At 40.2% G+C, this 14908-nt stretch overlaps 1 protein-coding gene across 5 annotated transcripts in view; it reads left to right on the top strand.

Moving 5' to 3' along the window:
• The window catches only part of LOC124878960 (POU domain, class 2, transcription factor 2), a 124989-nt gene that overhangs the window by 103090 nt on the left and 6991 nt on the right, over positions 1 to 14908 (top strand). Inside the window, exon 16 of one of the 5 annotated variants that reach the window (XM_047383187.1) lies at positions 13150 to 13859. The exons of 1 other annotated variant lie outside the window; for it this stretch is intronic. In XM_047383187.1, coding sequence (XP_047239143.1) covers positions 13150 to 13250 — 101 coding nt within the window. In that variant the 3' untranslated portion in view covers positions 13251 to 13859. Of the gene's footprint in view, positions 1 to 1201; positions 3646 to 7652; positions 8241 to 13149; positions 13860 to 14908 lie in introns of those variants that run through there. 3 more of the 5 variants (XM_047383189.1, XM_047383188.1, XM_047383192.1) reach the window with 3 other exon arrangements.

Genomic DNA, 14908 nt, shown 5'->3' with positions numbered 1-14908 from the left:
GCTTTTCAGTCCATCTAGAACGATGTGAGGAAGCCAGAACTGAAGACCAAAAGCATTTTTTCTTTTAGATACACAACCAAACCAAATAGAACAAACCCAGGCACAAGCTGAGTGATTGTGTGTCCGTATGACTGAGTGCAAACCGATCCGGTACAACAAACATCTCTTAGCGGAGAAATTATGGTTAAAGGTCTGTTTTTCAACCTGGGCTTGTTTCTCGTGATTTTCAGATCCCAAGCTGCTTGTAGTGCAGAAATTCAGTTAATATCTTAGAGTTAAACACAAACCATAGCATTTATCAACCATTTCATTAGATTTTTTGTTCTATTTAGCCAAAGATTGGTCCAGATGAGGATCTGAGGGCTCTGCCCCATACATTACCTTGGTAATCAGAGTTGCTTTTCACACTAAAGGCAAACCAGCTGCCACTTATGCTGCGTTGAGTTGCTCTCTGAAGTTAGACCTGGGAACAAGGTCACACCCGAGGTTGGACCATCATCAACAATGGGAATTGTGGTGATAACCACTGTTTCCAATATAAGCTGATAATAATGTCTTTCTCTCCACTTTCTGATGTAAAACACAAAGGAATGTGTTCATAGATACTTTACAGCACTGACAACATAGCTTTTTAAAAGCACAGTTTACCTTGGTACCGGTACCGGCCCATGCCCATCTGGAAACAATGAGATAAAGCTTTATCTGAAGTAATTAATCAGCTATTGATAATTTTAGTGAAAGCTGATCAGATCAGGCGAGAAAACAAGTCCAGGGTTGAAACCAGCAACAGGTTTCATTTTGGAGACACACAGAACTGAAGGCAGCCGGTGATGAAGATGCTAATGATGGCGGTTCTGACAGATTGTTAATGTCCACTTACTGTGGAATGTAAGTTTTCCTTTTTCATTTGATTCTCATCTTCACTGAGCCTGGGACTTTTATCCTCTGAAGAAAACTGAAGACGACGATTTCTGAACCAAAAGCTTTAAAACTTTTTCCTCTCTCGTGTTCTTTGTTGGAAAATAATATTTGTATTTATTGTATGGGGGAGATGTGTGCTTTTGGGAAGGGGCGGGGTTAGAGAAAAATTGTGTAATGTATTTTATGAACCTCTCTGTCCCTCACTTTGTTTATTTATTGATTATTTATGTATTTATTGGATTCTATTTAAGTCTTTCTTGATCTTTGTACTCGTTTTCAGGGGTTTGTTGGAGGCTTGACCCTGCAGAGAGGTGTTGTTCAGATGCCAAACGATTGTTTCAAACCAAATCAAACTTTAGTGACTGTTGTGAAGTGTGACGGAGAGCGAGGAGGAAGAGAAGAAACGTAATGGAGGAATTGTGCTAGAATGTATGCTACTTGATGAGTTTTTCCTTCAGACTTCATTTGAAATATCACATAAGCCAAATTTCTGTTCCAATATCCCTTTAAAGGCCTTCATTTTCCTGGTTATGATGGTAATTCTGTATATCATATATTCTGTGCAGCTTCCTTTTAGGTTCCTCTGATGTTTTTCTGCATCTGCAGTGATTAAAACTCCCATTTATAGTCGACCGGTTCAACCACGAACAAAAAGAGGGTTTCAAAGGGCTTGATTGCTCTGATCGATTAAAAACATGAATATGAGCACAGGAATGCCGGTTAATAGAGGCTTGTCCAGCATATAAGGAAAGATTATTGAAGACATTTAAATAAATGTAGGGTTATAAAAACAGCACAGGAGCAAAACTCCAACCACATAGACTCTGATTTTAGGTTGTAGCTGTAAAACTGCAGTTCCTAAGAAAAAATAACAGAGGACATAAATATGATAATTGACAACTTCTATTAAATTAAATGAATGTTGTAAAATGTATTTTATTTGGAAGGTTGAAAAAATAATAAAGAGCCATGTCCAATAAACAGGTGGAACATGCAAACTCTAAAGAAAGGTCCTGACTGACATTTAAACCCACAACCTTTTGCTGTGAGGCAATGTTCTCCATAAACTCTGCCCCCACTCAGGAACATTCAAGATTATTCTTATTTTTCTGATTTAAGGACCAATCAGTGGAAAATTTTCTCTGTTTAGCTTCATTGGCTCTGATGGAAGTAAATAGCTTAATTGATTGATTTTTGCCTTTTAGGATACCTGCTGTAAAACATGCTCGTTTAATTTCAAATCTAAAACTTGTGAGAAATCGTCTTTGTTTCACAGATTTTAATGTCTTTTTGCAGAAATTAGTGTTAACTAGCATAAATCCGGCTGGAAACAGCCCAGTTTGTCTTTTATTTGTACCAAATGTGTCCAGAGCTGCAGCGTAAAGCATGCTTTCTGTTTTCAGACAGTAAAGACGGATCCGTGATCCACGTTGCTCACATTTATCAGTATTTGACACATTCGTGATGTTTTTTTATCCTTTAACTTGATTTTAAATCCAGATTGAATTTCCTCCATTTACGTCTCCTCTGTTCTCCGGAAAGCTTTCCGATTCCCCTTCATCCCATCGTGGGATCAGGACTCAAACAAATACCTCTGATGCTCTGATGAAAAACCAAATAGACTTTCAAGCTTTAAAGATGAAAACTAAAACAAAGACGTGTCTGAACTCAGGAGGGAATGTGAAACTGGCTCATAAAGGAGCCGTTTAGAGGCTTTAACCTCCATTTTCACTGAGGTACTGTGGGTCTGGACTGTTTGGACTTGAAGTGTTAATTTTTTGTTCTGAGTCCCGCTCGCCTGTTGGAGGCGTTTCGGTCCTTTGTGGGTCTGAAAACGGAGCAGATGTCCGACCAAATGTAAGCTTCTGTGTTTTATTCATGCTCCAGCAGCAGCGCAGCTCCGTCCGTTTGTGTGCCTGTGTAGTCGGACTTGTTTGTGGTGGTGACCGAGAATGATACCAAAGTTAAAACTGCCACAGAGAGGCACTACACCACAAACACGCCGTTCCACGTGTATATAGACATTGTTAGTGATGAATTAAAGGAAACAAACGCCTGACGTTCATATACACTGGCCGTTTTCTACTGTAGTTCTTCTGTGGATGTGAAGGTTCATTTTACTACAGCGACCACCATGAAATAGACTTTCTGATGGCCTCAATGAGACAAGATCTTCTAGCTACTGGCAGACAGAGTAAATGAGAGAATAACTTCAGTCCGTATTGTTTGGCCCGTGTTCTTGTTGATTTATTGAGGAGAAAGTTAAAAATGTTCCTTTCTATTTTTTCTACAATGCAGCTTAAATCCAAAGGTTAAAGAGGACAGCAAAGATAGATTTTACTGCTAAAGAAAAAAACCTCAACAGTGAAAACCAAAGAGCTCCACTTTGATTTCTCCGCATTGTACAACCCCCACGATTTTATGACAAGAACTCCTGAAGGGTTCGTTAAAATAGCCTGAAGATGGTGGTGGTGATGAAGCTCAAAGAAGCACCACTCTGTGATGTATCTGGGGAGGTGGGGAGTGTTTTCTGTTTTTATTATGCTTACGATATGCTGTTTTTTTGACCTCAAGACTCTCTCTGTCTGAGTTGTTTCTGAGACCTGATTCTGTTGGGAATGTTTTGGGTTTGAAACTGTTCTCTTACTGTCCCTTAACTCATCGCTATCTGTGTGCCTGTTGTTTTCCGGGGGGGAGGGCAGGGAAGCAGAGGGGACAGAACAAACCTGTAAGTGTTAGAAATAAAGTGCGAATTTAGACCAAAGTCATTTTCTGTTTCAGTCTGGTTTATTTCTTGGATGCATTTTACACAGAATTAAAGAACAAATTGGCTGAGTCCGTCTCATAGATGAAACTGTGCGCTAATCCAAAAAAACCAAACTAATGACAGCCTCGAAACGGGAAGGAAAATAGCAGCTGGATACTTCTGACCAAATACATTAAATAGCCGTCATCATCATCATCAGTGTGAGCACTACTATTAAAGCAGGAGTTTGTTGTTGTGGAGGATACAGGTATATACAAACACAGTGCCAGTGTGGAAAGACAGCAGCAATGGCTTTTGGGAAGCAACTGTTGCTGCCCATCAGTCTGGAAAGGGTTGTACACATCTGTCTAACTCCAGTCCTCGAGGACCGGCGTTTGCAGCTAGGGATGCATGATATATCACCATTTACATCGGTATCGGCCGATGTTAGTCATTTTTTAACATATCACTATCAATCCCATAAGTAACTGGGCCGATATTAACAACCGATGCTTAATTCCATCTTATTCTTGTGTTTGTGTTTCTGGAGGGGTCATGTGGTATTTGTTTTGCCATGTGACAGTAATAGTGATGCAGTGCATGATTGTGGGGGGTTTAACTGAAACAGAGAAGCAATGTTACCGGTCGTTTTTCACAGTTTTAAAAGGATAAGGAAATATAAAAAATATATAATATCAGCTATTGGCCCAAATTTTCATGTCCGTGCATCCCTGCCTACAACTATCAGACATGTCTCTACCTTATTATTGGCTGAAGAGGTTGACTGCATGTTCAGGAGGGGGTTCAGCCATTTGATCTAGGTGTGTTTGGCCAGGAAAACATAAACATTGCAGGACAATGGCCCTCAAGGACTGGAGTTTGACAACCGTGGAAGATCATCTAACAATTTGAGGTCCGTCAATCTACAGAGTGACAGATTGTTCACAGACAAATGCCAACCTTCACAGGAGTGGATATTCTAGCAAGTTTACCCCAAGAGAGGTTAGAGATCCAAGAGCTCCTTCTCAGGCTCTACAGGCTTCAGCTCGCATGTTAATCGCTAAAGTTCATGACAGCATCAAACAAAAAAAAGACTCAACAGGATGGCTTGTTGGAAGCGTTAAAGGAAAAAGCCTCTCTAAAAAAAACCCCACAAGTTTGCAAAGGTATTCCTTAATGTACCACAGGACCAATAAAACCAAAGTATGGATGTTTGACCTTAATGCACAGCTCCATGTTTGAAGAAAACCAATCGGCCTCATACCACTCGTGAAGCTGGGTGGTGGAGGGATGACGATTTGGACTTGTGTTGCAGTCATTGAGTTGACCAGAAACTCCTCTGTTAATTAAAGTGTTATAGGGTCAAATGTGCGGCCTTCAGCCCAACAGCTGAAGCTTTAGACAAGCAATGAAGCAATGTTGGAAAGAAGACTAGGCCAAAATTGCTCCACAACAATGGAAGAACCTGGTAAAATCGTACAAAAAATACTTTCTGCTAAAGGTGCCAAATATAACAAGGGTCATTAAACCTTTGAATTTTAGTTTCATCAGGACACATAACTGAAAGTCTGTAGGATGTTTGGAAAAGGTATACATCTTAACTCATGTCTTCTCTTTAAATTTCAATTCTTTAAAATAAAATTATTTTGTCTGCAAGAACTTTTTACTCTTTTCCTGATTGAATATGTAAATAATTTCTATTTGCTGGATGCCAAAATCATGGAGAATTTTAAAAAGATTTCAATTACTTTCTTCAAAGTCAGAGGTTTACATACATTTTCTCGGTATTTGGTTGAATTGCCCTTTACGCTTTTTAACTTGGGTCAAAGGTTTCGGGTTTCCTGTTGTTTGTTTACCAGGAAAACATGTCTGCAGATGATGCAGCCAGCCATGGACTACACTTGATCTTGCACCACCTTGATCACCCAGGGATGTGCGCCAAGATTTTGCTGATGGACTTCAGCTCGGCCTTTCATGTGTTCTCTCCCCACTCCTCTTCTCCCTCTACACAAATGACTGCACCTCAGCAGACCCGTCTGTGAACTCCAGAGGTTTGCAGATGAAACTACTGAACAGTGACGAGTCTGCATACAGACAGGAGGCGGATATGATCAGAAACACCTGGAGCTTAACCCACTCAAGGCAGTAAAGTTGATGGGGGACTTCCAGAGAGCATCATCCATACTGCCTCCCCTCACCTCACCCTCCTCAACAACACTGTGTCTACTGTGGAACACTTCTTGTGCCTAGGAACCACCATTTATTGGGTCCTGAGATGGTCCTCACACAAACATTGTTCTGAAGAAGGCCCAGCAGACTGGACTTCCTAAGGCAACTCAAGAATTGCACCCTTCCACAGGAGCTACTGGTCATCTTCTATTCTGTCATAATTCAGTCTGTCCTGTGTTCATCCATCTCAGTGTGGTTTGGCTCATCCACAAAACAGGACAGGTCCCGACTGCAACGAGCAATCAGGTCTGCAGAGAGAATCATCAGGGCTGACCTTCCATCTGTTCAGGGCTTGTACAGGTGTCACACTAGGGGCACATGTTCTTAATAGGATGGAGAAGGAAATACACTGACCACACAGCCTATAACAAGGAGTTAAGAAATTTATTATGGGGGTCTGGTTTTTGCTCCTCTTTTTCCCTCTTAAATGCCCTACCTTGTTACCTTGCCCATCGTTTGTTTTTACCAGCCTCTTGACTCCCTATTTTTTTCTCAAGTCACCAGGTGTTCCTCATTCATGGATAATTGGCAGGGTGAAGTAAAAAGGGAAATACTTACATTTCATAATAAAAGCATGCAAATAAAATCAGATAAGAAACAGCTTGCAACAACTGCAAAGTTTCACCCGTCCAGGGTCAGGAAAAGGGCAGCTAACATATTTGCAGACCCCACACATACTGGACACAAACTGTTTAGACGTTTACCTCCAGGTGGCGCCACAGAGACAGTTTCTTCCCCAGGCTGTCTCTTTGATGAACACTGAACAGTCAGAGTCCCAGATCCATTCCAGGCACATTTATATTTAAAATGTCTTTATTGAAAGCAAAGTGAAACTGAAGTCAAAGGTCTTAATTGTGTGCACAAGTTTGGCAAATAAGGCTGGTTCTGACTCTGAAGCTTCTCACAGTAGTTTGCTGGAAGTCAGACCCATTCCTGCTGACAGAACTGATGGAACAGTCAGGTTTGTAGGCCACCTTGTTCACCCACACATTTTCTATGGTACTGGGGGCTTTGTTATGGCCATTCAAAACATTGACTTCCCTCCTGATTCCATCTATTTGTGAAGTTCATCCGCTCCCTCCTGCGGCAAAATATGTCCACAACATGATGCTGCTACCCCTTTACTTCAAAGTGTCAAATGTAACAATGGACACTATGGCCAAACACATCAATTTAGTTTCATCAGACCAAAGGACAGGTCACCAGCTTCAGCAGCATCTTCACAAGGCCTTTGGCTTTTGTTCAGGGGATGATTCACACCTTTCACACCAGAACCTGTTTGTCTCTGGGACACAGAACCCATCCCCTTCCTAGATGGTACATTGGCTGGACATTCCCATGTTGTTTATACTTGAATATAATTATTTGAACAGATGAATGTGGCACCTTCAGGCATCTGGAAATTGGACCCATGGATTAATCTGACTTCTAGAGGTCCACAGTCTACCTGATATCTTAGCTGAATATTTCCCATGACGTCACATAAAGAAGCAGCATGATTGAGGTAAAATACAACAATAGGTGTGCCTCAATTTAACTCAGATGTTAGTAAGCCTAACTGACCTGCAAAAGGAAAGGTTTGGTCTGATTTAAAGTCAGTGAGGAATAAATGTGTGCCTTTTTATACCGTGCATATAAACGTCTGGTTGTAGAAACCTCCATCAACTCCATTGTGCCTTCAGTACTTTCCACTTTTGATTTGTTTAGAGCTTTAGTGAAACTTTTCCTTTACATTTCTTTGTTTGTTGTTTTCCAGTGTGGAGGGGAAGGCCTGAAAAATTCAGAGAAGTTTGAGGCAGGATAGGACAGCAGCCCAGCTGCCCGTCATGGAGTCTACTGTGGATTTTTAATGAGGTTCTGCTTCTGTTGTTTTGGATATCTGGCAGCGCCCCTGCACAAAGCCACAGTCCCACAAAGCTTACAGGCGGGTTGTTGCTGTAAAGGCAAGAAAATCGAATCTACTTTCTTAAAACTGCATCTCCTCAGCAGTTGGTTTCCACATGCTTCTCATCTGTTTTTCATGAGCTCCATCCTGGATTTGTAATGTCACAGATGAGCCAACAGGCTGGCTTCCTCCAGAGGCTGATCATATTGGTGCATCCACCTCCTCATATCTTCAGGGGTTGCTCAGAGCTCAGAGTGTTTGGTTTTCTGTCCATCATTAATGGGCCATAACTGTTATAACCTGGCCTCAGAGAACTGCTGCTCATTTTGAAGTCGGTTCTGTCACTTTTCCTTCTGTTTTTTGGACTCTTTTTCCATACGCTTCCTTTGTGTAATATTTAGTTTCCAGTTCTGTGAAGCTGCCAGCTGTGGTGAAATAAAGTCACAGATATGAGGCTTATGTGTGAAACCAGTTCTGACGGCTTCCCTCGCTGTCATTAAATAATGATGCTGCTGTTGGATCTGGGTGGTTCAGATCTGGGTGGCCCGGTGTGTGTGTGTGTTTCCAGTCAGAACTGGTCTCTCTTCTGGGAACGAACGAGCTGCAGCCCACACAGATCCCCGAGGATCGGCTTCTGCTGCTGCTGCTCCGTAAACCCTGAATGAACCCCAGTGTTTGCACCTTTTCGCTCTGCAGGCCAGATGTGGATTAGCCAAATGTTTGCAAACCCAAGTGAAATGTCAAGTGTGAAGCAGAAGCTCCAGATCCAACCACACATATAATGGTGAATGCTTCCTCCCAATCAAACTTGACATGAAATATTAAAATGTTTCTTTACATTTAATGAATATCTGAAATTATAACAAAATTATTAATTTCTTCCAGAATGTACCAACAGAAATGATGCTGCCTTAAAGTATCCTTTAATGTCACTCTTGGTACAGTTGTGTTCAGATTGATAACATCACCAACCAGTCCTGGTCTTTCTACACAGCCACCAGTAGGTGAAGCAGAGTCAGACCCAGCAGTTATGATATGCTTGCTGCTTATTCTGCGTTATTGGAACATTAACTGCAGCCTGGAAGTCCGTCAGTGAGGTCATTAATTGAGTAGATGTTCTGCCTGATGGTTGAAGAGCATTCCTCCCTGAGTGAAATGGCTCCTTCCAGAGGTTGTTCAGAAGAACAGCGTTCATCGATTAAAAAGTTCACTGGAAATGGGAAAACATTTAAAGAAGTGCAGAAAATGAGGCTGTTCAGCTAAAATAATCTTGGATGCTTGAAACTAGAAAATCAGAAACAAGCAGAAGATATTGGAACGCTACCATTCAAATGGGTGGAAGAAGAGCCAAAATGGCTTATCCACTGATTTGCTGTAGGGTGATCTACAGTTACCTCTGAGTACTTAATTAAGTGAAGCCAAGCTATCAGCAAGAAGTCCTGTTGCTATAAAAAAAGGACATGGCGTGAAGAGGTTACAGTTTGCCAAACAGCATATTGACTGATGTATGAGGAAAGCAAGATTGTTCTTTCTGGGTCATCTGGGTGAACTGTCTGTTTAGACGACTCTAAAACACTGAACTCAAGCCACAGTACACTGTAAAGCATGGAGGCGCAGGCATCATGGTATGGGCATGTTTATCATGTTATGGTGTCGGGCCTGTTTGTCTCATTTCAGGGATTGTGGATCAGTTTGATGGCATCAGAATACTTAAAGCAGTCATGAAGGGGATATTCTGTCGCAATTTGGGTTGCTCATGGGGCAAAACCTCATGAAGAACCCATGAGGCAAAATCCAGAGGAACTGTTGTAGGTTGCCAATCATCCTGGGCTGGACTGCCTAGTCAGAGAAGATGGTGGACTCTATGCAGCACAGATAGGAAGCAGGTCTCAGAAACTTTGCTTAAAATAAATATTAATTCAGGGATTCACAGGAAAGCTAAATATATATTTTTTGGTTTGTTTTATACAGTAAAGGTTTGTTGGTCAAGAGAATAGCTGACGGTGTTTTTAAAGCCTCGTATTAATTTTTACTCACGTCTGGTGAGAACAAATCATCTTCATGTTTTTATTTAGAATAGTTTGCAGTGTTCCCAGTGCAGTGGTGTGTATTAAAATAAAGTCAGGGTGGATTTTGAGCGTGATTTGAACTGTTTTTAACTGCAGCTTTTTTAAAGCACAACCTTTTAAATGAACTTTACTGAAATAAATGTGTTTATCTGCCAGGAAAGTATCAGAGAAAAACAAGAAAGGCGGAATAAGAAAGAACCTATTTACAACCATAGGGTTCAATTCAAGTATGGGTTAAAAAATAAACATGACTTGACTTAAAAAAGCAAAACATATAAATGTATATAAAATTATTAAATATTATTTTAAAATATAATCAGACTATGTTTAAATTATGCAGATATATTTGATTTTTCATGAAAAAACAAAAGTCCTTTTCTCTTTTTTAAAATAATTTTCCTGTTTATTTGACAAATGAAATCTGAGCGAACGCCTGTTTTTATAAATGCCACCAGATGGCGCCCTTAACTACTGCAAGAGTTCAGGAAAGAACTGCTAAAATATATACAGTATTTGTATATATATATGTGTATATAAAGACCATGTTGGTATAGCAGTTAAGCCCTTCTTGAATACTTTTATTGTTATAACTAAACAACCCTTAATGAATAAATACATTTTACTATTTGACGAATAAATGAACACAGTCTGACAAATTTCCTCTGTCCTCTTTTTGCAAAGCCAGCAGTGCAGATATTGGCTTCATCCACCTGCATCTTTGTTTCCACCAGCTTTCAGTACACAGTAAATATTTTACTTAAAATAAGTGTTACATACAGCGCTAGTCTCTGTAAATCACAAACTTTTTGGACGGGCTTTAATTAATAGAAGAATTTCATAAATATGGGAATCCTTTAATCCTAATGCATGCATAATGGCACATATGAATGGGGGAACAACATCTGCACCAACAGATGATATATCTTCTGTTTTCCAGGTTCAAAGTTAATGTAATCCATTAGTAAACTTTATTTTATCCCATTCCCAGTCTGGTTTTTTTAGTTTAGTTTTTTGTTGTTTTTAAATTAAATATTTGCCCTGAAACATGCCCAGTAAACACCCAGCGCAGCATCTGGTGCAGATATGAACATTTATTTTTCTCAAGGATGCTGTTTAAGTAGAAAAAAAACTTTGATCATTAAATTATTTATGACATTTCCAATTGTTACAGCTAACTAAACAGGGGTACCAAAGTCCAGTCCTCCAGAGCTACTGTACTGGTCCAACACACCTACAGGGGCCTGGTAACAAACCATTCATTAGATTGGTGTGTTGGAGAAGATAGTAGCATCTAAAAGCTGCAGGATAGTAGCTCTCCAGACCTGGGCAGCCCTGAACTAAAACTTATATTTGATTTGAGTTTTCATCGGTGCTTTAATTCACTGAGAACATAAATGGACTGATGAGTTAGGAGTCTCATCTTGTGCCTCAGGTCTTTCTTTACCACGACAGAATGGAGCAAAGCCTGGGAAGGCCCCAATACATCTTTCCCACACCCGCTCCATCCCAACATTACTCCTGAACAAGAGCCCCAGATACCTGATCTCCTCACCTGAGGCTGAGTCTGACCCTCGATATGGAGGGAGCAGTCCTATAGGCTCAAACTTGAAATTAAATCATAATTAAAACCTTCTCATTTTACACAGAATTGTCTTTATAAGATTCCTGTTAATTATTGAATTCTGAAATCTGCTTGTAGAATTTATTTCAAAGACATTCAAGGTATTTTACAACCTCTTTCTAATAATATGTTGTTTAGGGGATTAAACGTGGAGATTTCCACATTCTGCCGGTCCATTTTGGACAGACTTCAATGAAGACTAATTAAAATTACTCCACAGGACTTTCCCTGTAAACAAACTCTCCATTCTGCTGTCAGTGTTGATCTGAAATAAATGTAAATGAGCATTTTCCAGCTTTGAATATGAGAGCCGGCTTGTAACAGTGACCGTGCCTCGCTGCATTTCACATGTAAATCTCAACAGTTTAACTGTTCGGTGTGCAGGACCATTACAGCAACACTTTTTTATTTTGGGGAAATATTAAAATCACAGATCTGTTCACCTTCATAAACATGCAAACAACATTTATATTAAAAACTGCTCAATTATGGTTTCATACTCAAATTGTCCAGAAAATGTGTAAGGTTCACTAATTTATGTGACGTGATAAAGGTTAGGAGGTTAAAACAGCTTAATGGAAACCAGAATATTTTACCTGTCTGTTAGTGGTGTTTATAGAAGAGATTTTTTTTTCTGGAACTAACAGTGTACTCTATGGTACTTTCCTAAAAAACAGGATGCTTTTCAGGACACTCACGGGATTCTCTCTTGGAACTTGAACTTATCAAGGTACTGTTCTTGAACTTTACATTTTCCTTTCCAGGAACTTAAAGAGTACTCTCTGGTATTTACACAAAACTTACAGAGAAGCTTTTGAACATACAGGGAACTTTCTTTATGGGAACTTACAGGGAGCTTTTCTGGATGTTACAGGGTATTTTACTTTCCCCATGTACAGGGTTCATTCCTGAAACTTACACTTTACTGTCTGGTACTTACGTGGTCCTTACATTGTATTTCTAGTACTTTATAGGAACTATCTGGGGAATTTCCAGGAACCTAACAGGTCTCCTTTGAAACGTAAGGGAAACTTTTGGAGGCAAGGCTGTATTATGAGGTTACTGATAAACTGTCAAACAGAGGACAAAAGGAGAAATCCTCTCTCTGACAGATGAGCAGTATCTTAGAGTTATGCTCTTAGGAAACAGGAGAAAATCCTGCAAACACCTGAACCAGAACCTGACAGATGCTTCCTTCTACAGCTGATCCTTCTTATAAGGATTAAATCTGGTGTTCTCTCTGTCAACACTTGGTATCCTTGGTCCTTTTCTTCAATCATCTGAAGAAATAAAAGACTGCTGATAACAAGGATCCCAAATATCCAAGTTCAAATCTTTTGCTAAGCTCATCAACGGTTCATCCTATCTGTCTAGATGCCTGGTCAGGTTATAGTTAAATAAATAATAATCGGATATTGAACTGAAAATGAATGAAAAAGCTGCCAAAGTCCAAAAAATACAACAGTAAGCTTTGAGAACTAACTGAGTGGAGAAGATCTGGTTGTTTTGATGGAAAATATAAGGAAACGAGGCATGACTTAAGACTTCTGCACAAAACTATACTTCCCTAGCTTCTCCCACTGAGCATGTTGAATAAACTAAATGAATAATTTGGATGTGAATCTTTTTAATTTCAGAGGATTTTATGTCTAATGTCAGATTAAACTCTTTATGACAGGAACCATCGTCAGCTCCCTGCATCAGAGCACATGGCAGCACGCCTATAAGGTAAATATACGTGAAAGCTCATCATCGCCTGACGTTCGAGTGTCTCCCTGAGGTTTAGACTCCTCCAGCCTCAGCCCTGCATGACCCGCGGTGATGCAGACAGTCACTGTCGCTGTAGAAACCAAACGTTGTGTGGTAGGTGGCCGGCTGCTGCGGTGGGCTGGCTGGCTGGCTGGTGTCGTCTGGCTGGCTGATCGCCGCCACCCTGGTGTGATGTCTGTTGCCATCGTGCTCTCAGCCAGGGCCAAAAAAAGGAGCAGGACTCATGCATATTCCAGGGCCCTATAGGCTGCACCGTTTCCAGCCAAACCTACACAAACACAACCCCGGCCAATCTCAACCTAACTCAGACAAGCTCCATCTCAGTCCAAACCCATCCAAACGTAACTGTGTGCAGCCAAGCCCACCGTTCCCCACCCTGCCTCAACATCTGATATTTTATATCCCAGACATCGTTTAGCCAACAGGGCGACAAAGAACTGCAGCGAGTGGAAGAAATCCCCCAATCTCAGGGTGGCTGGATCACCCTGAAGGGAACTGAAGCTGATTTGTCTGTCGGGGTTTTGATAATGAAGGTAAAGAGCAAATGTCTTCTTCAAGCTCTAATGCTGCCTTAAATAAGAGTCAGAACTACTAATTACAAATAAACTATGAAAGATAAGAGCGTCAAACCATATAAATTCAAACCTTCTGAGACGAGATTTTGTATTGTTTTAGTGTCTGTAGTAGAGCTGTCCAAACAGCGGCGGAGTTTGAGAATGGTCCATTATTGTTCCTTCAGCTAATGGAGGTGATGCAGATGGAAAGTTTTCATTGCCAAACTTCAAAATGGAAAATGTTAGGTGTGCAACACAAAATATTATTTTTGTTATTAGCCATGTTTTTTTGCTTTTATTTTAATGTGATAGTAACACAGGCCATTATTAAACCTGAACACCTCTCGTTTATTAAAACAAACACCTGAGACCCTCTTTCTGACCTACAATAATTTATTTTCTACATTGTTTCAACAAAGTTTTGCATGTTTAATTTAGAGCTGAGCAGAAGAAAAGAAAACAGTTCACAACAATTTTATTTTGCATTTTTATTTTTAAAAAAAGGTAGAACCTGAGTTCTTTCAACCTGGTTATTTTGGTTCCATGGTGCAAAATGTTTTGGACACCACTGATCTATGGTCTTCAGAAAAAAGAAAATAGTGAAACTAAGATCACCTGTGATGTTTCCATAAAATTAAAGAGTCAAAACAGCAGCTGGGTTCTTCTAAACGAATGCATCAGTTAATTGATTGTTAACAAGTGTTACCAACTCTTTAAAAGGAGGAGTTTTTTATCCTCTGGAGCATAGAGACTTGTGTTAACACAATGTCAGGTTGGAAAGACATCGGCAGTGACCTCAGAGAAGTATCTGTTGCTGTAATTTAGTCTGGGAGGATTTTTAAGGTCATATACAATTTGAAGACAAGCTGTCCCAGGAGAAGACATCCCAACAAACTCATCCAAAGATCAAAATTTGCAATAGTAAGAGGACCTCCATCTCAGACTCTACAGGCCTCAGTTAGCAGGTTAAAGGTTAAAGTTCATGACAGGACAATTAGGAAATGGCTGAATAAGTATGGCTTGTTTGGAACAGTTGAGGGAGGAAACCTCTTCATTGTGAAAACAGTATGACTCAGGTTTGCAAAGCTGCATCTGAGTAAACCACAGGACGTC

This window comes from Girardinichthys multiradiatus, chromosome 13 (genome assembly GCF_021462225.1).
Source record: "Girardinichthys multiradiatus isolate DD_20200921_A chromosome 13, DD_fGirMul_XY1, whole genome shotgun sequence".
NCBI lineage: Eukaryota > Metazoa > Chordata > Actinopteri > Cyprinodontiformes > Goodeidae > Girardinichthys > Girardinichthys multiradiatus.
Note: the sequence above shows the minus strand (reverse complement) of the source record. Positions and strands in the feature narration are given on the sequence as shown.